The sequence below is a fragment of the Malurus melanocephalus genome, unplaced genomic scaffold, assembly GCF_030028575.1.
Source record: "Malurus melanocephalus ecotype Western Australia unplaced genomic scaffold, MMel_1.1 scaffold_210, whole genome shotgun sequence".
NCBI lineage: Eukaryota > Metazoa > Chordata > Aves > Passeriformes > Maluridae > Malurus > Malurus melanocephalus.
This window is the reverse complement of record NW_026623442.1, coordinates 1,095,336-1,119,896: the sequence shown is the minus strand read 5'-3', so window position 1 is coordinate 1,119,896 and position 24,561 is coordinate 1,095,336. Positions and strand designations below refer to the sequence as shown.

General features: G+C 42.2%; 1 protein-coding gene across 1 annotated transcript in view; it reads left to right on the top strand.

Moving 5' to 3' along the window:
• The first annotated feature begins 1,554 nt into the window (after window positions 1-1,554).
• Window positions 1,555-24,561, top strand: part of MYH15 (myosin heavy chain 15) — a 45,242-nt gene continuing 22,235 nt past the window's right edge. Inside the window, exons 1-23 of the mRNA XM_057373929.1 lie at window positions 1,555-1,698; window positions 2,731-2,834; window positions 3,361-3,504; window positions 5,191-5,347; window positions 6,754-6,781; window positions 7,651-7,744; window positions 9,070-9,090; window positions 9,676-9,768; window positions 11,076-11,139; window positions 11,233-11,331; window positions 13,176-13,279; window positions 13,686-13,824; window positions 14,407-14,525; window positions 15,610-15,759; window positions 16,062-16,232; window positions 17,301-17,480; window positions 18,779-18,911; window positions 20,685-20,752; window positions 22,133-22,220; window positions 22,449-22,566; window positions 22,797-22,920; window positions 23,598-23,734; window positions 24,108-24,363. Of these exons, the coding sequence (XP_057229912.1) occupies window positions 1,605-1,698; window positions 2,731-2,834; window positions 3,361-3,504; window positions 5,191-5,347; window positions 6,754-6,781; window positions 7,651-7,744; window positions 9,070-9,090; window positions 9,676-9,768; window positions 11,076-11,139; window positions 11,233-11,331; window positions 13,176-13,279; window positions 13,686-13,824; window positions 14,407-14,525; window positions 15,610-15,759; window positions 16,062-16,232; window positions 17,301-17,480; window positions 18,779-18,911; window positions 20,685-20,752; window positions 22,133-22,220; window positions 22,449-22,566; window positions 22,797-22,920; window positions 23,598-23,734; window positions 24,108-24,363 (2,685 nt within the window). The 5' untranslated portion in view covers window positions 1,555-1,604. The remainder of the gene's footprint in view (window positions 1,699-2,730; window positions 2,835-3,360; window positions 3,505-5,190; window positions 5,348-6,753; window positions 6,782-7,650; window positions 7,745-9,069; window positions 9,091-9,675; window positions 9,769-11,075; window positions 11,140-11,232; window positions 11,332-13,175; window positions 13,280-13,685; window positions 13,825-14,406; window positions 14,526-15,609; window positions 15,760-16,061; window positions 16,233-17,300; window positions 17,481-18,778; window positions 18,912-20,684; window positions 20,753-22,132; window positions 22,221-22,448; window positions 22,567-22,796; window positions 22,921-23,597; window positions 23,735-24,107; window positions 24,364-24,561) is intronic.

The following is a 24,561-nucleotide window of genomic DNA, read 5'->3' as shown; positions in this document are numbered from 1 at the left end:
CCAGCTGGGAATTTTGGACAGTTCAGATGKTGTTAAAATAATTGGCGATACTTGTGCTTAATCTTTAAAAGTATTTAATTTTAAAATCTAGGAAAAAAACTTAGGCTAGCTCTGAGAAAGAAATTTTTTGCTCTACAGCAACAAGACAGAAGGTATCAAGCTTTTACTGCAGCAGTGGGAGAGGGCTGGATGTAACACTTTGGCAACTCTGCTGTCTTAGGGCTTCGCATTCCCCAGGAGGAACATGTTAGRAAAAAAAGAAAAGCTGCCTTGGTTGATGAGGAATTTTTATCTCTACCAGGATTTTGTTAGAAATAAATGGAATGAAATTTTGAAAGACTACAGTGTCTTTCTTGATAGGGGTCTTGAAAATTTGTCCAGCTGCTCTGGATATTGCACAGAAGATAAAATTAGGGAAGAGATTAACCTGAGGGTCACTTACATAGCTTTGAATAGTAATCAAATGGTCTCTTGACTTTAAAGAAAAAAATATCTGAAATTCTAAAACTGTGYGTGTGCACCTTGTAGCAGTTGAACTTCTTTTAGATGTCCTCTGGACAGCGCCCTGAGTAGTTTATATGTGTGTGTAAGTATTTATGTCTGTGTGTTAAAAACAAAACTAAACAAAACAAAAACCCAACATATCTGTCTGATCACTTTAGAGAGTACAAAACAATCAAATTAATTACTTGGCAGTACCAATGCAGCAAATTAGTCTCACTGATACCCATGTCCCCTGCCCTCTCTTTCATGATGAAAGACTCCTAAAAACYGTGCCCTTGTCATTTGATAAAACAAGCGTAGGCATTGAGCCGGGCTAAGAAGCTCAAAGCAATCTGAAAACAAATGAAGCCCTTGCACGGTTCTGCAGATGCTCCGGCTCCAGGGGGATGCCCAGCCTGGGGAATTCAGAGGGACCAGCAACCTGCACATGGACCTCCCTGAGCCATGTCAGCCCTGTTTTTACGGACAATTCCTGAGACAGAGGAGTGTGCTGCAGGGAGCAGAGATGTTTCCAGCTCCAGGGCAGCCTTTCTGCAGGGAGAGCGTGGGCATTGGTCCCTGGAGCTTTGCAGCCATGAAACCTTGCTCCTGACTTCACAGAAAAATCCTGCCTGAGATGGAGCTTGGAGAGGCTGAGCCCCAGGAGACCTGTGGGCAAACACATCTTTGCTCCAGGTGATTTTGAAACGGGCCAGAAGCCGCCCCTGCTAAGTGGGTTTTAAAATCACAGCTCCAAGTGGTCGTTCCTGCTCTTAAGCACCATTTGTGCCACAAAGAAGAGAAAAAAATCCTCCTGAGGAGGTAACTGTGCCCAATACTGAGGTTTAGAACCCTTCAAGACCTGGCTGACTTCTAATAAACTGAGCAATGAAGGGTTTAACTAAAGGTGCGGTATAGTCCCAAATCTGTGTTAWGTGTTTGCATTTAAAATTAATAATCCCTTTGATCAGCCACCTGAGGTGTTATGCTGARCATTTTTAATTGCCTCGGATTGTTCACAAAATAGATTTTAATTTCAGTTTTTTGCCCCTCTCTCTTTGGTAGCCCGGGTGCCTTTCCTCCTTTCTCAGTGAGCTGTGCCCCCTTGAACCTCTGCCAAGATGATGGTCGATATGTCCGAGTTTGGGGAGGCTGCTCCCTACCTCCGCAAGAGCGAGAAGGAGCTGATGAAGGCTCAGACCGTCGCCTTCGATGGTGAGTTGCAGTGCCCTTTGTGCTGCCAGGGGCTGCTCCAGGGGGATAAAGGTTACAGACAAATGTAGCCAAGGAAATGCAGAGCAGAGCAGGGTGTAGGCAGCTGGTTCAACYACTTTGGGATTCCTCTATTCTGCARAGCTATTAAAAACCTCAGGTAGTACAAAATAAAAATAGCCTAWGGCAAGTAAGTGTTTATCTAGATTTAGAAGCAAGGTGTATTGGTACTGCTCTGCTAAAAGGGGGATCATCCTTGYGTCAGTTTCGGAGAAAAACAACAGACATTGATGTTTCTGTAATGAGAGATTCTGTGGCCTGAGTAGCTGTCTCATTTGGTTTGCAGGCTGTATGATAATGCAATGTTGGCTTTTAGTTTCTTATAATTTATTTTTCATGAAATGGGTTTCGATGAGCCCTGAGGTTTAGTAGTAAATGTAAATACATCAATAACCACAGCCTTTCACTCTTCACAACAGTTGCTGTAACTAAAGACCTAAAGTCTACTGCAGCTGCTCCGAACTCTAAAAAGGCACACACATAACTCAATGTGATATTAATATTGTTGTTTTTCAAAACAAACCTCAGAAGAATGTGAAGGAATAAGGTTAGATCTGATAGCTGGCAGTCAAATAATGTGGGCTGGATCCCTTGAGCTGTTTGAAATTCTCTGTGTGACTTTTTAGCGAATGCCTTAATTTGGGCTTGGATCTCAGTTCCTCCATCTGCACACTGGTGATAATGATTATGGATTTCCCATGGAGGCTGAGGCTTAGCCAGCATTTGTGAAATATTTTGACACCTTGTGCTGGAAGGATCTAGAGGAAGCCGAGYAGTAGTTTCAAAGGAAGGCAACATTTGGGAGCCCTACGCCTTCTGCTCCGTCAGGCAGCTTCCCAGCACTGCCAATCTGCCRCAGTCCCAGAGGTTTTGTGTCACTTCTGCAGAAAAAGTAATCCAGCAATCTCACTTAGCTAGGCATGGTGCTGCTTTGTGATGCAAGGCTGTGAACCCTCAGTCTTCCCAATTTCACAGGGAAGAAGAAATGTTGGGTTCCTGATGAAAAGAAAGCTTACGTTGAAGCTGAAATTACAGAAAGCAGCGAAGGCAAAGTGACTGTGCAGACAAGTGATGGAAAGGTATGAAACTGGTTTTGTGTGATCCGTGGCTAACAGGGCCAGAGCTGCAAGCACCAGAATTGTGCTGGTTTCAGCTCGGTTGCCTGTTTCCTGAAAGGGGCTGTGAATGGGAAGCTTCAGTAACTGGTGCCAGCTCAGGACAGGATAAAACACAAAAAAACACCAAGGGAAAACCATCGGTGCAGCGATGGGTGGGTGGAATCAGCCCTTGCACAGCTGGGGGTGGGATGTGACTGGGGATTTGCAACCAGCCAGTTCTGGTTTGCTCCSCAGAGTTAAAAACCCAGGGTAAAGCCACATTTCATGKCTCCTTTTGSAGCCATASCATWGTGCTTCTTACCTTCRTCATCTCAGCCTTCCCCCTTTCTTYGGGTACCTGTGCAAAYACAGTWTTGTGCACACAGGCAGAGATTGACCTGAAGGACCTTCCTTTGCTGGGGGAAAACACATTTTGTCCTATAAGGTGTATGAAGCAACAGAAAATTCCCTTGTCTCCCAGTGTTGCTASATTTGTTTGTCTTTGCAGACCATGACCATCAAAGAGGATGAYGTGCAGACAATGAACCCTCCCAAATTCGACATGATTGAGGACATGTCTATGCTGACCCACCTGAATGAGGCCTCTGTGTTGTACAACCTGAGGAAGCGCTACAGCAACTGGATGATCTACGTAAGGGCCACTGCAGGGGTGGATTTAGCCACCTGCATTTCAAGGGCAGACARTGTGTTTGTGTTCTTCATGGTCCTTTTACAACTGATAAGTGACAAAAGTGAGGGCCTTGCTCATCTCCTCAAGGAAGATGCTGCCTGGAGCTGGCTGAGTACAGACAGACAAAACTGAATTAATAAGATAGTGCCTCTCTCCTTGGTTTTGCTTGCTTGCCTGGGAAAGGGATGGTGGGGGACATTTTTCAGTCAAGGTGTTGGGGAGACCCAGTTTACTTTTCATCTTCTACTATTAATCTGTGTCAACACCAGCCATGGGAGTTTCTTTGTTAGGAAACAATGCCTCATGCTTAGAATTCTTTATATACACAAGTTCTTAAAGTAGGAGCCTCATTTCAGTAGTTATATTCCCTTTGTTTTCAGTGTTAACATCTGTCTGGTTTCACTCTAGCTTTTTTCCCAGTTCTGTATCTTCCCCATGACATCATTAATATCGTTTCTGTCAGCACCAGAACAAGCTTCAGTAGCCTCTAATTTTATGGGGCCAGAATTTTGCTCTCAGTTTGCTGCATTCAATTGTGTTTGAGCTCAGTCAAAGGAATCCATTGATTTTCCAGCCAATYCCTGCTCTGGTTTTTGGTGTTCATCAGAGTAAATCCAACATTACCCACTTCATTTCTGATTGTCAAACATTTTCTTTGGTTCTCTAATAACCCCTGTATGGGCATGCAGGGCCTAAAGCATAGCTTTGTTTGCAGATCAGTATAGGTAGAAAATTATCTGGCATCTTGCCTTAATCTGTTTACTGATAGGGGTTTATTATTTCTCTTTCTAGAAAACAGGACTGAGGTTTCATGGCRGGACCACTCGGGAGCGTGTCCTGATGTTATTTTTAGGGGAAGGGACCTGTATTTCACCTGAAACTTTTAGAACTTAATTGAGCTCATTAATCTATGKGCATGTAGTGATTGTACCCGTGTGCTAATTGGCTTTCTTTGAAGATTTTTGCCCCAAGCTGGACTAARTACTTGAAAAGTTACCAGTTGACACCAGCTCTCTGGGGTTACAGCTCAAAGCTCATTCTTCCTCAGAATGACCAGCAAACTGATGTAGATCATCCAAAGAGCAACTATAAAGAGATTTTTAGCAACCTGACATCTCCAAAAGCTGAGAAAAGTTCCACAGCTTTGGGGTACAACATTTTGAAGTGGTTTTCTCTTTGAACGCCCACCAGAAATTGGCTCCAGGTTCTTGCATAAAATTAATAATGGGAGGTTGCTTCTCCTCCTAAAAATGGAGTTCAAACAGGGAAGCTGWAACTTTCCATTGCAATGTCCATTTTCAGGAGGAAACAACTCTCATGGAGTAGCAAGGCACAAAATCAGACACAAGTCTATKTGCTGCTCCTTTGTTTTACTGAAGTGGATGTTTCCATTTCTTTTTGACACCTCAAAACCACTTTATCCCTTTTTAAAACTGTCCAATACCTGTAGTTTTGGTTTGAATTGACATTAGGAAAACACTTAGCAGACCAGTAGCTTCCAAAATTSAGAAAATCTGAAATTCAAGTCAGAATTCAAGCCCCGAATCAGAAGCTGGTGATGCCACATCCCGCTTGGTTAACCRAGAATTTTTGCCTTTATGAGAGTAATAATATTTTTTTTCACTCTGGTTTTGCGTTTCCCTCTAGACGTACTCCGGTTTGTTCTGTGTGACCATAAACCCCTACAAGTGGTTGCCAGTGTACAAGTCGGAGGTTGTGGCCGCCTACAAAGGCAAGCGGCGCTCCGAGGCTCCTCCGCACATCTTCTCCATCGCGGATAACGCGTACCACGACATGCTGCGGAGTAAGTGCCACCTCCGCCTCCCTTGGCTGATGGGGCTGCGCTGGAGGGACCTSCGGGAGAGCTTTTGCAGCACCTAACAAACCCCAAAACACTCCACAAGCAGCCAGGGCTTGGCAGCCTGTGGTGATTTCACATGTCTGTGTGTATCTGTAGATTTATTTCGTTTTTGAGCTGCCCTACCCGTTGCTGGTGCTGCGGTAGCTGTCTGTAAGGAGCGCAAATTCAGCTGTCTGATCTGAGCCAATCCATCCGTTCGCAACAGAAATGGGGCCACGTCCCAAAGGTCTGGATCTGCTTTCCCCGAGTCAGAAATAAACCTGCAGGCAGWTCGTGCTCTGCATCACGACTCTGGTCAGATGGATGCATCCAAATGCCAGCTCTGTGCGGTGCTGGGAGCACATTGCTGGTGTCACCCTGACCTGTGGCAGTGTCACAGCGGCCACCCTGGGTCCGGGTGACAATCCTGGGGCAGCCAGCTCCAGATTTCCCGGGGAAATTTCCTCGCCATGACCCTAAAGTTACTGGGATTAAAAAAGAGCTTGTCAGCAGAGGGCAGCAGCGATGTGCTGCGAGGCAGCGGGATAAATCCAAAATAAGMTTGACCAGAGCACATCCCACTGTCACTTGGTTTTAATAAAATGGGAAGTGCCTCAGCTGTGAGGGGACAAAAAGCACCSGGCAGAGGGGATGTGTGTGTGGCTGCAAAGATGCTCTTTTATCAGATAAGGCCGCTCAATATAATATTCCACTCATCATCCTGCCATGATGACTGGAATTGTAGAAAGAAAACAGGAATTTAGGCTCAATGCCTTGGGGAGCTGCCATGATTTAACATTCACTGAACTTGATTAATAATATATTAAGGTTGCMGAGGGTTCTAATAAATACTTGTTTCTGATCAGGCAATTAGGCCTGGACAATAGGCTGCTTTATTCCAGCAGCACGGCCAACTGAAGAGGAGTACACACGCATTTTAAGGACCAGCCTGCATTTTAAGGAACAGCCTGTGGAAAAAAAAGAACAAAATTACTTGGGTTGGTTTAGTATTGCAAGAGCAGAAAGGTCRGACGTGAGCAAAGACATACTCAGGATTAAGAGAATAAATGTTTTGAGAACAGGAAATTACTTTCTTTATTATGGTTTCCCAGACAGAGATGAATGTGTACAAATGACAGGTATTTAATACCAATTTGAGCAAAACACAAGAGGGAGATTCAGGGCAGGGCTGGAACTCGCACTTCTGGAACTAATTCTAAATGATACCAGTTTTTATCTTTCTGGTTTTTTTTTCATGTAATTCTTTTCTGTCCTTGCATGATTGATTCTGGTACTCATTTGCAATTATAATAAGTGAATTGTACACCCTATTAASTTTGTCTCTTTTTCCTTTCTTCCCCCCTCCACAGATCGGGAGAATCAGTCCATGCTGATCACGTAAGTGCTTCTTTTTTTTGACTGATTTGAGCCTCTGTTGTTGTGAAAAAATTGGAAGAAAAAAAACCCTGATAAAATACAAGTTGACTCTTAAAATCTCAGCTAAATTGCCTGGAATTTGATTCAGGGCTGAGTAACTGGCAATTTGGCCATSCAATGATTAGCTTGAGCACCATGAGAAGGGAGTAGCTAAAGGCTTGATGGAGTCTGGCCCATTTCTTACCCCCATCTGGTGAACATTCCATGTAGGCATTAAAACAAATCAGCAGGCAATTAAAACAGCTCCTTCCAGGATGAGCCCTTCTGTGGCTATCCTCTTTGGACACAGAGGACTCCTTCTTCTCAGTGTGGTTACTCTTGCTGAAAGCTGTATTTCAGAGTGTTTGGAGATGCATCTCAAGGGAGGGAGATGGCCAAGGTAGAAAAGAGGAGGTTTGACCTTTACTGGCAAGCACGGAAGATGAAGACTTGGGTGTCTCTACAAAGTCACATATGCTAATGCTGGAAAATTACTGTAGCTTTWCTCTGCTTTTTCTAGCTCATTAACTGCATATAGGCACACCCCAGAAAGTCAGCCTGGATGTTTGTAATAAAACTCCATGCCCCTACAAGAACATCAGTGTAGCATGGGTTTGTAGGGGACTTCTGAGCTCAGCTGTGTGAACAACAAGTTACTGCTGTCATAGGACTTCACCTCTTCATTCAGTCCATTTGATGTGATTTCCACGGAAGTGGTTGGGCAACAGGCTGCAGATAGCAGAGTCAGTGAGCCTGAGAACAGCCTGAGGGGAGGAGCTGGCTGGACAGGGGTTGAAAGGATGAGCTGCAGCTGTTTCAGCAATGTCTGTGTTTGCTTCCCCTTCCTCTAGCGGAGAATCCGGTGCTGGCAAGACTGTCAACACCAAGCGAGTCATCCAGTACTTTGCCACAGTGGCAGCCCTGGGTGAAACTGGAAAAAAGAATGTAAGTCTGCTGGTGGCTGACTCATTCCAAACTCCCAAGGCTCCTCTSTTGTGTGCAGCTAACCTCGGAGCCTGCAGCACTGAGAGCATGTTGCTCCGAAGGTAGAAAGGCAAACACATGAACCTGCCATGCTCCAGATGGATCAGAAACAWCACTTCTGGTTCTGGACAGATGCTTATTGCTGCCACTCTCTTTTTTTATTTTTTTTTTTTTCTCCAGGAGTTTCAGGTTTTGTGTATGCTAAATATCCTTCTGATTGTGTTAAAGCTGGTCAAAAGATGGGCAGACTGTAAAGAATAGGATTTTTTTTTTTTTCAAATGGAAAGTAGTTTTCTTTTTCATTTGAGACTAGGATTATAACTTCTCATCAAAATGTCTGTTCCGTTGAAAGCTTTTTTGTCCACAAAGGAAGGATTGTTTTGACAAAAGATTTTTTTTCAATCAGCTTTTCTGTATTTCTGTTTGGATAACTGCTGTTCTGCTTATAAGTGCTCTCTAAGGTTACAGTGAATACTGTATTCCTGCTGCTTTTTATCTTGTGTTGCTATGAGCTTATTTGCTATGAGCTTCACTGCACTTGAAGGGTTCAGTGCTCTTTCGTGGTRAATTAACTGATTCCTATGAACTGCATTTATAAGGACAAAATTTCAGCCATCAGCTTCAAGTCTAAGCAGCACTCACGTCATCAAAGGCTAATACACGTTTTCCTGAGACCTGAAAGGCTTTCTTAACAAATGGTTGAGTTTTCCAGAGCCAGCTTCTCGCATGCAATGAGGCTGGTGCTGATCATGGTGTATAAAACCTGTTGTGCTCATGCAACAATGGTGCTCCTACCCCTAGCTTGTTGTTTTAACCTCTGCTGCAGAAACTTACCTGGTTTTGCTCTGGAGATGTCCCATAATGAACCAAAACACCAACAAAGGGAGCAGAGAGCAGAGACTGCTGGTGGCAAGAACAAAAGAGTGTGAAGGCAAACAGACAAGTTCTAAGCTATAAGACTGTGCTGCACTTGAGCTTTTGGATTATTTGGGGGGGAAAAAAAGAGTGAATGAATAATAATGAAAATGAACTGCAACCTGAGGTGATAAGCTACATGAAACATCTTCCAGCTGCAATATCTGTTTTTGCACCATTGTGATGTACGGTGAATGCAAAGTGACAGCCACAGGTGCTTTTTGAAGGCTTCAAAAAGCACTACTTGGGTGTTGGTGCCCACGAGACAACTAACCTTGCTAATTGTTGTTGTATTGTCTTTTGCATTGTTCTTTGTGTTAGTACTCACATTCTCTCTGGTTTTTCTCTCCTTTTTGTTTCTATTTTATCAGCAAGCAGCTACCAAAAGTGGGGTAAGTCATCAGCTCTRCTGGTTTTCTTTTCCTGGCAATATTTGTGTTGGGCTGTGCCTATGTGTCTCGAATCTCAGCATCTCTCTTTGTGCGATCCCTGGTGAATGATGAATGATCCCCGGGGCCCCGGCAGGAAAACTCATTCCCTTCCCAATTCCAAATCTGTGCGAGCCACACTTAAAACATTTCTCATCTCCAAAAATCCCAGCTATTGAAAACTCCAAGTGCTTTCGAATCAAATGCATTCCTGTGTTTGTGGCTGTCTCCAGTAGCCCCTCTCCCACACGCGTTCCTCCCTCGGATGTCCCCACATGCTCCTTATTTCGCATGCAGATGGCACAAGAAATAAATCTACAGAGCCGAGCAGTAGGGAGCAGCAGAATGTTTGAGGCCTTTTAAGCACTCATAATTGACTGATGGTCTCGCTGTTCTGCCATTCACACTGTGCCACCCCTGGGGTAAAGCTAAATAAATTGCTTTGCTACGGAAGCCCCAATCCCGAAGTGAATGCGTGGCTGAGTTAGAGCTGACAGCTGAGTCTRTGGCCTCTAGCTTTCTCAACAGTGCTTCAACCTTGATTTCTAGGGAACCTTGGAGGATCAAATCATTCAAGCAAACCCAGCCCTAGAAGCTTTTGGAAACGCCAAAACCCTGAGAAATGACAATTCCTCACGTTTCGTAAGTCTGCGGCATAATCTAGTGATGTTTTATGGCCACTTAGTAACACCTAGGTTATAATCCCTTTAAAGATTAAATTTTGCTCACTAAAATTATTGGATTTCCACAGAAATCCACTRCAAACACTATTTGTTAGTAGGATCTAACAAATCATCCTGAAATGATTTAAAATACAGAGAAACAAAGAAAGATCAAGCTTGAATAATTGTTTAAACTGTTTGAATTATTTAAAATGAACAGAAAACAAGCAAAGCCCAGTTTTAGGAAGCCCTTTGAACAGCAGCAGTAGATCTTCCCCAGAACTGCCTCTGCACTGTTTTCCCATCCTTTTTTTTCCATCAGACTCTTTCACCTTTCCCATAGTAGAGGCATTTTGCCACTAAATGTCAGAAATACGCCACAGTCYCTGTTCCTTCCCATATCCTCCCCTCGCAGACCAGCCCTGCAGCAGTTCTCCTGCTCTTGAGCCATTGCATTTCCCTTTTTGGCTCAGTAAGCTGTCCCTGCTACTCTCTGCGTTCTGTCTCCTCCTCTCAATTAGGTTTGCAGGAGACCAATCCTCTTGGTAGCTCTGCCTCTGCCACATTTGGCTGGCATTGTCTCAGAGGTCTGAAAGGAACGGCAGGAGGATGACAAACCTGAACTTGGAGCCCATGCTTCCCTAGCAAATCCTGTTAAAAATTATATTGGAAGGGGTGGAGAGGAACAGAGGTTGTAAGCATCTGTAAAGACAGGCAATTGTATAAGGAGTTTGTCAGCTGGAACGGAAAGTAATTATTTTTAAAAGTTAATGTGTGTGAATATGAGATATTAAATTAAAACCTCTAAATGTTTATGAATTGGRAGGGGTGGATATGCAAATTTAATGGGCAAAGCTGTGTAAAATCATAGCGCTCTTCTGTCATAAGTAGTTGCATGTAAGTCAGGACTGCAGATGAGGAGAATCCAAAAAAAGGAGCCTGCCTGTGAGTCTGGCTTAAGCCCAGGCTTTTTTCTCTGAGTCCTGCATTACAGTAAAGCTGCATCATGCAACTGGAAGCCATGTGCTTTGCTATATCTTAGCCAGGCAGATAAGTACACTGTTATCCTTTCTYCACAAGCAGATTACACAGCTCTATGTGCAGATTTAGGCTTGGAAGTCAGTAATATCATTGTTTGATATTTTTCATTGAAAACATGCCTGTGCAAAGCCAAGGAGTTGGCTGAAACAGATTCTTKGGGCCAAATGATTGCCTTCGAGCAGCATCCTTTGTTTCCCTCTGTGTATACTATATGCACTAATTAGAATATTCTTCTGTGTGAATTAGGGTAAATTTATCCGAATCCATTTTGGAACTACAGGCAAGCTGTCATCTGCTGATATTGAGATCTGTAAGCAGCAAACTATCTCCTTTTAAAAAAATACAATTGCTCATCTGAAAGCTGCGAGAGCCTTTCTCACCAAGTTTTCCTTTGTGCGATTAGATTTATTGGAGAAATCCCGAGTGATTTTCCAGCAACCCGGTGAAAGAGACTATCACATCTTCTACCAAATACTGTCAGGAAAGAAACCTGAGTTACTAGGTAAGATTTATGTGAATCCACAGATTTTAAGAACCTGAAACTTGACAGAGAGTGGATAAGGAGGGGTTAGGGGGCAAACCCATGTGCAGAAAGGCCCTTATGCTTCCCCTTGATGAAACTGAACTTCCACTGTCAAATACAATCTTTTAGAGATGCTGTTCCAGTGGCAGCAGCAGAGACCTTTTTGTCTCATATTACAGATTAATCTAATGGGAGTAAGACTCAAACAGGACTTTTAAAACAGCACTACAAAGGCAAAGTGTCACACTGAATCTGTGTAATCCAAGGTCTCAAAACATCTGGAAAATGCTATGCCTCCAAAAGCATTTGYGGTGATAAAACTTCAATTATCCAGATTTTCACATATGAGAAGATTTTTTATAGGTCCATGAATAAAAGCTAGTTTACTCTTTCTGCCCCAAGTGACAAAACCGACATCCCAAGCATGCTGTGTAGCAGGAGAGAATATTYAAAGTTGCCTTGATTATGTGGTGATTATACCCCTTTCAAGCTTCCCCTGGCTCTGTGTGGTCCCACAGACCTGCTGGAGAAGGGCAGAGAGGATTCCCTGCTCCCATCTCCTAAAGCTCTGAATAAAACATTCACAGCTATTTAAGCGTTGTGCTTTGCTGACTTCAATCTGTGCTCTGAAGGAACACATTTCCTAAAACACATTGGAGAGTCACTTTATTGCTCTTCTAAACTCCCATTAAGCCAYAGCAATCATAATCTCTTTTGAAGTCTTATTATCCTGACAGTGCATGGTCAAGTCCCTAACACTYTAAGCTTTACGTGTCCTAATTAATGACAATTACAGGAAAGATTTCAAGGAAGCTTTGCACGGAGATTTCTATGAGAATCCCAGTGCTGGGAAAATGCACTACTTTCTGTATACTCCTCAACAGCACACACCTTTCTGGCCAGCAGGAGCATGTCTGCAGGCTCTTGAAGAGGCTGAAACCAACAGGGACTTGTGTTTTGTAGACAAGAAATGCCTGTGCTTGTATACAAACACATCTGTATCTAAATGTGSATAAGTATAAATATCAATAAGTATGGATGAGCAAAACTGCAGATAAATTAATATATCTATCATAGTGATTACATAGCAGAGTAAGACAGGCTTACAGAGAATCAGATTTCATATAAACATATAGTGATAGGCATGTATTTACCTTTAGATATGTAGGCACATGTGTCTGCATATAAAAGATTGAAATCTAGACCAAAACTCTATCTGCTGAATGTGGTTGAAACTTTCAGTTGATTTCAGGAAGCAGGACTCAGCCTGTGGTTTTGGAGTCAGCTAGATCTGTAGAAAATAACTCTTYATCTTTGGGTTTTGATATGAAGGAAAGATGAGAGATGGAGCCAGCCGTATTCAGACTTKTGTTTATCAAAAGCCAAATGTCTTCTGCAAAGGGTGCTGGAGGGCACGATTCTGTGAGYCTGTTATTAAAAGGGGAAGCCATGCCTATACTCCTTGTCTTAGATCATACTAAAATCTTCTTTTMCTCTCCATTCAGACAGGGTTTTTATCCCCAAAGGCATGCAAGGCAGAAAGTGGGGCTATACAGAAAATGATGAACTCAATATACTGCAATACATGCTTAATAGATGTGTATGYAGTATTCCCATGTCCTTTTTATTCACACTTTCTCTACATCTTTAGACTAAAACAGAGGAATAAGAGAGTTGGTTGCTGCCCTGAAGTGATTAAAATAAACACAACAAAACAATTCAGTTGTGCAGAAAAAAATGTAGGTCACAGTTGATTTTTCCATCTCCAGTTTTGAGCAAAGCCTGAATGGATGGCAGTTTTGACCTTGGCACTACTTTTACAGATATGCTGCTGATTTCTACCAATCCATATGACTACCACTTCTGCTCGCAAGGAGTAGTTACAGTGGACAAYTTGGATGATGGAGAAGAATTGCTGGCAACAGATGTAAGTCTGTAGGKATTTGACTTTGGGTTTCCTAGATCAGGGGAGGAGGTTTGCTGGGATGAGCCTGATTTCTGTCACTGAAACTGCTGGATGGACTGAAGCAAAAGCAGGAATGGGTCTTTACTGTATTCAGACTATGAAGCACAAGGCCTGGTAAACTGCCATGCTTTTGAATCTGGCCTTGCTTCATTTAGTTTCAATTTTTTATWATTTYTAYAYATAAAATTCTAGATAAAGAGAGCTCTCCCCTRGTTCCCCTGCCACTACTGGGTCTTCATGGTGTTCCAGTGGCTGCTTTGGGTGATAACACCCCTTGGCAGGATAGTAGTATCTGCCATTGTGGGGCTGCAAAACACCACTTCTTTGGAGCAGGGAAGTGCCAAATATCTGTGTTTCCTTTCCACAGCAAGCCATGGACATCCTGGGATTTGTGCCTGAYGAGAAATCTGGTTCCTACAAGCTCACGGGTGCCATCATGCACTTTGGGAATATGAAATTCAAACAAAGACCCAGAGAAGAGCAGGCAGAGGCTGATGGCACTGAAAGTAAGAATAACACCTAAAATAGYTCCTCACCTTCAAAAGTCTGGCATGTAGCAGGCACTGTGCTGAGGAAGCAGCAGCATATTTGCTTTGTTCTTGTGCGCTGTTCTGAACTCCTGCTCAGCCAAGAGGGCTGGATTTGCAGCAGGACTTTTCAGTGCTGGGTGACCTTRCTCAGCAGGAGATGAACAGACACAGTCTGACTAACAGGATCAAATTCCGTTTTGGAAACCTTTGGTGAAAAATGTTTGTGAAATGTTGCTGCCTCAACTTTCTCTTTCATGACTTTAGGTCATGCTTCTTTACTTTCTCTTGCACCTGAAACTGTCTRTAACCAGTGTGGAGATATGTTCTTTTCCCTAAACCTGAAGAGTTTCTTAAGTGAGTTCTTGCAGCAACTAGGATATAAAGCAGTTAGATCACCTACCACAAGGTATAGGCACACCCAGCACAAATCATTAAAAGACCAAGGTCTTTATCCAATTTGTCTTTGGAAGTGGATGTACTTAAATTTTATTTATTTTAGCTGGGCATGCTTCCGTGTAGAAGTTTAAAGCCAAATGACACCTTGTTTCTGTTGACCAGGTGCTGACAAAGCTGCCTACCTGATGGGAATCAACTCCTCTGATTTGATTAAGGGTTTGYTGCACCCTAGAGTGAAAGTTGGCAATGAGTATGTGACCAAAGGCCAAAGTGTTGAACAGGTAAGGAGAAGCTCTCAGGATATTTGAATACCTRTCCTTGCAAGCCTTGAGGATTTGCCTTTAACTTAAGGAGACAGACAGCTGCTGGCAATATTAACATAACCCTCTAATAATAGTTTAATATCCCCAAACTTGGGGGAATACACGGTGAAAATGAGGGGAACTGGTGAAGAGACTGACAAAKGAATATTGGCCAGCATTGCCTTTGATAGAATTGTTTTTCTGATGTGTTAGCAGCAGCCACTCAAGGAAACCAGGTGCACTAAAACCACACAGGAATTGATGGCTAATTCTGGATGAGAATAGTTACCTACAAGAGTTGAGCCATGGATTATTTATTCACTCATCACTCATTCATTATTCATGTAATTTTAATCTCTGTGTGACCTCAATCAGCTAAAGGCAATACCCATTTAGAGTTACCTCTTAATTTAGTGGAAAAAGAGTCCCTGGGTTGCTCTGCTGCAGCTGCAGCAATATTGTAAATATTGTAGAAGATGCTGCAGTGTTCTGGTTACAGTGAAAGTTGCTGTTTGAGGACAGCATGTAGTACAGGCTTAGAAACTGGAAATCTGCTACAAGGGGTCTACCCTAATGCTGTAGATGTTCATAGGCTGAAGAAGAGACTTTGGACAGACTTTTCCTATTGCCTGCTCATGCTGTAGAATCCCTCAAAATTAGAAGCAAATGTCAGTGAACAATTTGAACACAGACCTCTCCCCTGCTCTGGCAGCAGCTCTGGGCATCATAGCTGGCATCTGGCCTGTGAGCTTTCTGATACCTTCCTTCAACAGAAATATAATGGATTCATTTGGAGCTGTCCAGCTGTTTCCCAAGATGTACTCTGAGGGCAGTTTATGTACATGTTAGCAGAGATACACATATACAGCAACGATTTGAAGGAAATTCAGCAGAAACAGGAGAAGCTGTGTGCTGTATYAACTATGCCTTGGTGGTTACACAAACCACTGTGAAATTTCATTTAAACTGTAAACAGACATTGAAATAGCCTACTGCACTGAAACCCTTGTGCTCCACTGTGAGTTTTGTTTCACACAGTGGTCTTCTGAAACTTGTATTTTAGGTTCTGTATGCTGTTGGGGCCTTATCTAAGGCAGTGTACGATCGAATGTTCAAATGGCTGGTGGTCCGTATCAACAAGACCTTGGACACTAAGCTGCCAAGACAGTTCTTCATTGGAGTCCTGGATATTGCTGGGTTTGAAATCTTTGATGTGAGTATTCATGTGTRAGCACTTGGTGGAAGGACATAAAAGATGCCAAGAGATAGCTCTTGGCTGGGTGTTTSTCTTTCTAAATGAACAGAAGGCACAGTGCTGAGAAAGCCATAAGGCAAATAGTGCATATGATTTTACATGTTTTTTTTCTATTAACAGATATAAAAACCATTTGGCTGGACATGCCAATAGTTCCTGGGGACAACATTTCATATGCTTTAGGCTGTAAATAGTTTCCTTCTTGCTGTTCYACCAAGTTAACTGAGATGCAAATGCTTCTTTATTATCTCTTTCTGCAGTTTAACAGCTTCGAGCAGCTGTGCATCAATTACACTAATGAGAAACTGCAACAGTTTTTCAATCATCACATGTTTGTCCTGGAGCAAGAAGAGTATAAGAAGGAAGGCATCGAGTGGGTKTTCATTGACTTTGGCATGGACTTGCAGGCCTGCATTGATCTGATTGAGAAGGTGTGAATCTGCTAAAGAGCACTTATTGAATTGCTTTTATTCATGATGATCCCTGGGTGTGACCTCACAGCCCAGTGAACAGAGTAGGATAAACAGCATGACAAGTTTCTTGCCTTCCTACCTGCAGTAAGAATCAAAGGAAAATCACTATTTGTGGCTTTACCTCTCTAAGTCTGCCTTACAGAGCCAACAGCTGCCAAAAAGCTGTAACTGGTAATTTGTATGGCTGTATCCTGGTTTGCACTTGTATCCTTCTCTGTCCCTGCTGTGCCTCCATTTGTTCTGTACCACATATGTTTAACATCAAACCTGTCAGCTTTTCAGGGCATGCAGTGTTCCAGTCTCGTACCCTGTACCTCTCCTGTGAGGCTTCTCTTTCTCACATTACATGCTGATGTACAAAGTCCTTTGTGCTCTTTCTACCCCAAAAAGGAAAGAAACTTCTCACCACTTCCCTAGCATGGGTTGTGCCTTTCCTTTCCCCTTCTTTGTGAGYATAATGTGGTCCTGGTTGGGACAGCTGTCCCTTGCTGTATAATCTCCTTTTGTATCTCTCTTTCTGCCATGTTTTATGGCACAGCWTTTAACCTTGCTGATCTGTGAGGAAACATGAAATTTTGCATCTTGCATTAGCAGGAAATCTGGAATTAGAAAGGCTGATTATTAAATGGTCTTCTATCTGATCACTCTCTCACCCAAGGGCARGATATCTGTGCATGATCCTATTTCCTCACAACCAATCTGCCCAGTGCTAGGAATTTCATTCATCTCTTCCTGAAACATGAATGGTAAAATGCTAGGTGGTCCAACTGCCCTGAAGGGTAAATCAAACCCTTTTTGGAAGCCATCATAAAGCCTTCTAAGGCAGAAGTGACGTACTGAACAGCCAAAGGTGACATAGTGACTAGTCAAAAGGGTGGTCACTATTTTAACAGAACAAAGACTTCCTCCTCAGGTTGAGAAGAAATGTTGCAAGCTTAAAATTCCATCAGATAAAACTTACAGGCTGCCTAGCCTGCAAGCAGGCAGCCTAAACATGTTCCAACCAAGATACTCTTAAATCCACAGCCACTGGGAATCCTGTCTATCCTGGAAGAGGAGTGCATGTTCCCGAAAGCTACAGATATGACATTCAAATCCAAACTYTATGACAACCATCTCGGCAAGTCACCCAACTTACAGAAGCCCAGGCCTGACAAGAAAAGGAAATATGAAGCTCACTTTGAACTCCTCCATTACGCTGGGGCAGTAAGTTCCTCTGCTGGCAGGTAGAGTTTGTATCAGACACCTTCCAGTTGGAGTTTGGCTGCAGCACACAACAAGGGAGGGTGGGAAGGATGAAGAGGCAAAGAAAGGAACGGGGAGGAGTAAAAACAAATATCTACTCTCTCTGTGCAAATGTTGCAGCAGAATAAGATGCCACCAGACTCCAGGACATCTGCTCCCTAGATGCACAAATAGAATTAAATAAACTGAGGAGGGCTAATAGTACTTTTGTTGGAAATATGTYTTGCTTTGCCTTTATCACTTTTCCTAGAATCAGATTAAGACCAGTAATTAAACAGCAGCAGCATCTGACTTTTCACCTTGGTTTCCTGGAAAAATGATCTAATTTGCATTTATTTCAATTTCCCCCACAAATTAAGGGATGGTTAAAAAAAAATTTAAAAAAAAAAAAAAAGAACACATTGCTTTTTACTCATTTTAGGACCAGTATGACAAAGTAGGAAAAGGAAGTATGGTTAGTCTGTGGTGGTGGTTYAGTTCACAGGTTTACTGGTGATGACATGAGCAAGAACTTAATCCAGTACTGTGATCCCTGAGCCAAAACTTGTCCAGTTTTGAAGCTCTGTTTTCAGACCTGAGAGGCAGAAAGAATTTCGAGAGCCTCCCATGAATTTTTAAATCAAACTACAATTGATAAGAAGCCCCAGCATAGCAGAGTAGGAATTTACCTGATGTTGTTAATTTCAAATTATAATTGAGCATTAAGATAACTTTGTATTTATTAAAAGAAATMATGCTGATCTTGGTACTTATCTGTMGTTTTTAATGTATTCAGCAAAGAAAATTAGAATTTCTATTCCCTTGTGRTACTGATAATGGAACATATTTTCCYACTAAACAGAACTGTGGCAAASTCCTGGATTTGGTTGCAATCATTAAGATTCTGTTAGAAAACCCTAATTATTCCAGTGTAGCATGCTGTTTGGAAGTTAAATTATTACTTGTGTGGTTTATACTTAAGTACTCACTAATGGGGTTCCTGGGACACCAATGCCATTTGGTATCTACAGATAACCACATGGAGTCCATGAGAAGATGTAGGAACCAAATAGTTGGGGTGTGTGGTATTCAGATGCTAATTACTAGAAGAGAGGTTTGGGAATTAGGAAGCAGAGAACTGGAGGGGAAGTGGTGMAAACCCAGGCAGCTGGTACTGCTCTGAGCAGAGCTCTTCACAAARAGCCATGGGCTTCAAGCTGAACCACAAAGAACTCCTGGCTGTTCTAAACCTCTGATTTGTTTTCAATGCCTTGCTGTAGGTTCCCTACAACATCATTGGGTGGCTTGAGAAGAACAAGGACCCRCTTAATGAAACTGTAGTGGGTATTTTCCAGAAATCATCCAACAAACTCCTGGCGAGCTTGTTTGAAAGCTACGTTGGTGCTGAGGGCGGTAAGCAAAACCAGCTCACGTGGGCTTTCTTTGGGTTTTGGGATGTGTGCTCAGGAATGAATTTCAGAAACTAAGCAATACTCTCAGCTGCCTCGGTGCTAGATGAGGCAGTGACTAATTATTTAGATGTGCACAGCATCTGTTGGAGTTTGCCAGTTATAGGAAGGAGACCATTAAACTCAACTAATTGGAATGTACAGTACCTCAGAGCAACTTTGGCTAGGAAATCTGTGTTGTGAACAATCCAGTGGGAGTTTGAGCATGCGAGCACTCAGATACACAGCCAAGGGTTGCACAAAATGTTGTGCAATAAGTGCCAACAAACAAGAGCWGCTCTTGTTTCTCATTCTGTAGAACTCCTTGCTAGCCACCCTGAAACAAATAAGAAATACCAAGTTTAAGACAGAGTTCTGGAGTATTTTACTGGAGCAGTAGCAAGTACACACTGAAGGTACTGAAACACCATTCCTCACTGGCCACAGTAGAAGATTTTGCCAATCTGTCTTCCTTTTTGCTTGCTGCTGTTTTTTTTTTATTTGACAATGTACATTTTACTAATGAACAATGTAATAATGTATACTGAGGACATACCTAATCTCTATCCTTTACACAGAACTCTTCTATTTGTGAGAAGACAAGTAGCAAACATCCCAAAATTTGATCTTAAGTAACTCACTGGTATTCATTATAAGGATATAGCTCTTATGTCCTGAAGATGCAATCACTTACAGCCTGTTTATCAGCAACCTCATTTCAAGAGATGCTCTTGTCATAAATCATAGGATGCTTTCCTAGGAAGCAAGCAGGCTGGAGGCTTCATAATGGGAATGAGATGAAGCCAAATGTAAATAACAAACATCCTGCCACTCGCAAATCCTTGCAAGTTGCTAACTGCCTATTTGCCTGTGGGTATTCTTGTCTGTAGAATACTACCTTGCTTTTCTTTGGTGTCAGGAGAAAAGAACAGCCTTTTCCAGTCTCAGCAGTGTCACCTTTTGAAGGGGGAAAGGCTGTGGGTAATTGCATCAAGCACATTGCACTCTTCGCTTCCCTTCTATGTTGACTGTTGTTGGCAGGTGTCAGAATGACAGACCTCCTGGGAATCATCTAATGGCCCACTGCTTAGAGAGCTGCAGCAACTGCTGTACGTTTTTGGGTCATGTCTGGAGCTTGTGAAACTTTGTAAAGGTCTTGTCAGAAACTGGCATTCCTTGGGAGGATCTGAGTGATTTTGACTCAAAAGCTTTAAGCAAAATTCAGAGGATGTCAAGCTACTGTATCTAAAATTACAAATATTTATTTCCCTCCACTCTAGATAAATTTTACTTGCACAAGTTCAGTGTCTGCATAGCAGAGAAGCAGTTTCTGTACAGTACAATGTGCGGTATAAATTTTCTGTAAGCATTATTTTTCTTTCAGTTTTTCTACATCATCTCACCCTATGGGGCTTTTAACAAACTACAAATTACTGTTGTTAAAAGTTCTTTTCCTGCCTTATTCATATTTATGGTCTTTTCTGCATAACAAGCRATGCAGTATAGATCTGAAATGCAAATGCAATCCAGAAAGCTTACGGTGGTCTTTGACAAAATTCCTAACGATGGACAGAGAGCTGCAAATGTTTGATGTATCACACATGATGCTCAGAATGTCTTGTACAATATTTGAGCAATCAGAACCTTTTAGTCAWAGGGAGCAGCACTATTCAAATGCTCTGTTTCCCACACTCTTACTGTGCCACAGATTGGTTTATGCTTCTTTTTTCCCCCTTAGGTGACCAGGGTGGAGAAAAGAAACGCAAGAAAGGTGCTTCTTTCCAAACAGTGTCCTCATTGCACAAGGTTTGTGACCTGTCCTCACCTGGCAGTTTGAGTTAASGCATTGTGTTGATGAAGAATGTTAAGGATTGCAATGGACAAGAAAAAATTGGAATTCAACATTGAAATTTGACTCATGGTYGGGGTTACTGATCTTGGCAGGGCCTGCTCCATTTCATTATCTTGGAGCAGTCAGGAGATTGTTCTTTTTGCTTTGTTTGAGAAACAAAATGTTGCCAACAACCTTTATCACTTTTTTCGTGGCTTACAGCTTCATGCCTGCCTTTGGATCAGGAACTGATTACAAGTAATTTGCTCGTCCCTATCTAATTACTGCATGTAATTGGATCCTAGGGTTAGAGTAGTCATGGAAAACAAAAGTTGTTGAATGAAGTGCACAAAGCTTCTTTTTTGTTCAGTTACTCCCTTCTACTGGGACTGGCATATGGTCTTGGTGGAAGGGGTCACTAAGATAATTCCTAAGGAAAAATGGGGCTATTCACCTTTCTTTGGCCATTATTTTACCATTRTTACTATTTCTATGGGTAACATTGAGGAAGCTGTAACACAGATAAACCTCAGACTGGGAAGGATGTGGTTACCCACCAGTCATGCCACTTTATCTTTTTTGGAGACACTCCCCTTRAAGGGAAATCACAGGAAATGGACACCTGGTAAGACCTGGATCTTACCAGCTGAAGAGGTGTAAAGGTGGCTAAAGGGGCACTCAGACAGTAATTAATTTGCTGTACATAACCCCACTTTCCAGCACACAAAGAGCTGTTAGCACCCAGCTCAGCTGTTGTCGTTGCTGGCATATGAGAAATCTGCAGTTTGCACAGTTGTGCTGATGGCATTGCATTCCACCTCCCACAGTCTCCATCTCCTACTAACTAGACAAAAAACTTTCCCCAGAGCTTGGTGATAACTGAATGGCTGGCTTCTTGCCTGCCTGAGACATATCTGATTAAGACCAATAAAGGGAAAATGTTTGGCCAGGGGACAAACCCCCAGTCTTTATGAGGARCAGATGGGAAAGGTGAACTCTCCCCACTGAATGGGGAAGCACCCAGGCAAAGATGCAGTTGACTTCACCACAGAAATGCTTCACAGGATGGTACTGAATCTTGCTTGCTGCTCATCTTGGGTTTTGAAATTTCTGGGGCTGTAAGCAAAACATGTATCTTCTTCACTAAAGCTGATGTGGAATCCTGTAATAAAGTTAAATAGTACTTTGGTTTATTTGAATGCATTTCTCTCTAATAATTTTGGTAAGCTCATAATTTTGTTGGGGAATTTTTAGAAAAATKACCTTAATAAATTTAGCAAACAACAAACCAAAGAAATAAGTGATTGGAATTTTACTAAAGTGCTAAAGCTAATCGTGTTTTTAATGTGTTCTAGGAAAATTTAAATAAGCTGATGACTAACCTAAAATCGACAGCCCCTCACTTCGTGCGATGCATTATCCCCAATGAATCAAAAACTCCAGGTATGAAAAAGACAACAGTTTTAAAATTTTAGAATATTTAACTGTCATTCTATTACTTACTTCTGAGTCACCGTATTGTATTTAAATACTGTCTGTGTTTTTTACTTTATCCAATGACATTGCTCTTTCAGGAGAATGACATCTCACATTTTCCAATTTCCTCGGGGAAATTAAGATGAAGTCCTGTGGAAAAACTCCTTTTAATTTAGCCTTGTTTTTGCACTGCAGGTGAGATGGATGCTTTCCTTGTCCTGCATCAGCTGCGCTGTAATGGTGTCCTGGAAGGCATCCGCATTTGCCGWAAGGGTTTCCCCAACAGGGTGCTGTATGCTGACTTCAAACAAAGGTAATGCAGAGCTATGATGTCTCCTGTTCCATTCACATTTAATTTCCATTCAGTTTGCCTGGCACGGAAGGCAGAATTCTGCTCTTCCCTGTGCAAATGCAAAGCAGGAGATTAGCCTGAGTTTTTTTTGTTTTGGTTGTTTGTTTTCTTAAAGTTTGAGGGGGAAAAGGGGGAAAAAACTACAGCAGCATCTAGGCCAATTTTACTCATTGCTCATCTGTTATTAACAGGTACCGCATCCTGAATCCAGGGGCAATCCCAGAGGATAAGTTTGTGGATAGCAGAAAAGCTGCTGAAAAACTGATGGCATCTTTAGATGTTGACCATACCCAATATCGTTTTGGACACACCAAGGTAAATGGAAAAGACCATCACTGGTTATGTAAACAGAAATGTGATAGATTTGGTATTTAATTTGCAGAATAGGAAGCTGCAGTTTCTGGTGGTGGTGATCAATGGAGACAACCATAGGAGAAACCAGAAAAATAGCAGCAGAGTGATAGTAGGTTTAAAGCTGTGCTAGAGGAAATTTAATTCTCTGGSTCAAGTTCCTACAAAGCTTTTATTGGAGCAACTCTGCAAGTGCACACAGCAGCAGCTGATGCTCCATGCCCCCCAGTAAAACAATAGCTTATTTAGTGTAATATAGGTACATTCAAACATAGATGGACCACAAGATCAGCTGCAGCTTTTGAAATGAGGCCATGTGCAATTCTCACATGATCCCATTAGCAGGGATTTCTGGGATTCAGGAGTTRTGGTTCAGCTGACCTACTTGGAGCCCTGCCACAGCTGAAAGGTATTGTGGCAGTGAAATAGTCTGGCCTATTCAAAGCTGGGGGGATAAAACCCAGTTTTAAAACTCTGGAACTGTACAGTGAAGTCCCTGACGCAAGCAGTATTTGGTCCTCCATACTCTCCTAGTTCACAGTGTGTCAATAAGAGCATCCCTCTGAACTATTTCAGCAAGGTCTGTGCAGCTCTGATKTAAACCCTTCATTATGGTGAACTGACCTCTGTGCCTGTACCAGGTGTTCTTCAAGGCTGGGCTCTTGGGCCATCTAGAAGAAATGAGGGACGAGAGRCTCGCAAAAATCYTRACGATGATCCAGGCAAGAGCRCGCGGCAGATTGATGAGGATTGAGTACCAGAAAATAGTGGAGCGCAGGTATGAGGGCACCCCTCTTAAATCTTAGCAGATAATAGTAATTACCATATAATTATAAGTTGAATAGAACCATTAATTACAGTCCCTAAGGCTATGGATAACCCTAAATTAAAAGTTTTAAGTGGATGTGTGATAAAAATAATAGCAATTATACATTAGTTGCAGTTCTGGTAAAAATGAGATTTGGAAATCTTTCATGYCTCCAAAAATAAAGAGATCTGGAGGAAGTTTCTTGTATCTCTTGGAAATTAGCACAGGTTCCTAATATTGCTCAGAACAAACCTATGAAACTGACTGAGAATGAAAAAAAAAAATCTCACTTTTTCAATTCAAGCTAAGATTTAGGAAAATTTGTTTGTTTTCTCTTAAACAGGGACGCCCTTCTTGTAATTCAGTGGAACATCCGTGCTTTTATGGCTGTCAAGAACTGGCCTTGGATGAAGCTTTTCTTTAAGATCAAGCCTCTCCTGAAGTCTGCAGAAACTGAAAAGGAGATGGCCAATATGAAGGAAGAATTCTTGAAACTGAAGGAGGCCCTAGAAAAATCAGAAGCCCGGAGGAAGGAGCTTGAGGAAAAGCAAGTCTCTTTAGTTCAGGAAAAGAATGATTTGCTTCTCCAGCTCCAGGCTGTGAGTAGACACATAGATTTATATACTTATTAGATTTTTTTTTTAAATGCCAAGTTTTATAGACCAGAGTGTTAGTGGAATTTAATAAAAATAASTGTTGATCTTATCAGAGTCTTGCCAAAATTGAGAATGGATAGAAGTTTTCATGTTTTAGCACAAAACCTGGTGGGCTAGCAATGCAAATCCTAACAGGTTCTG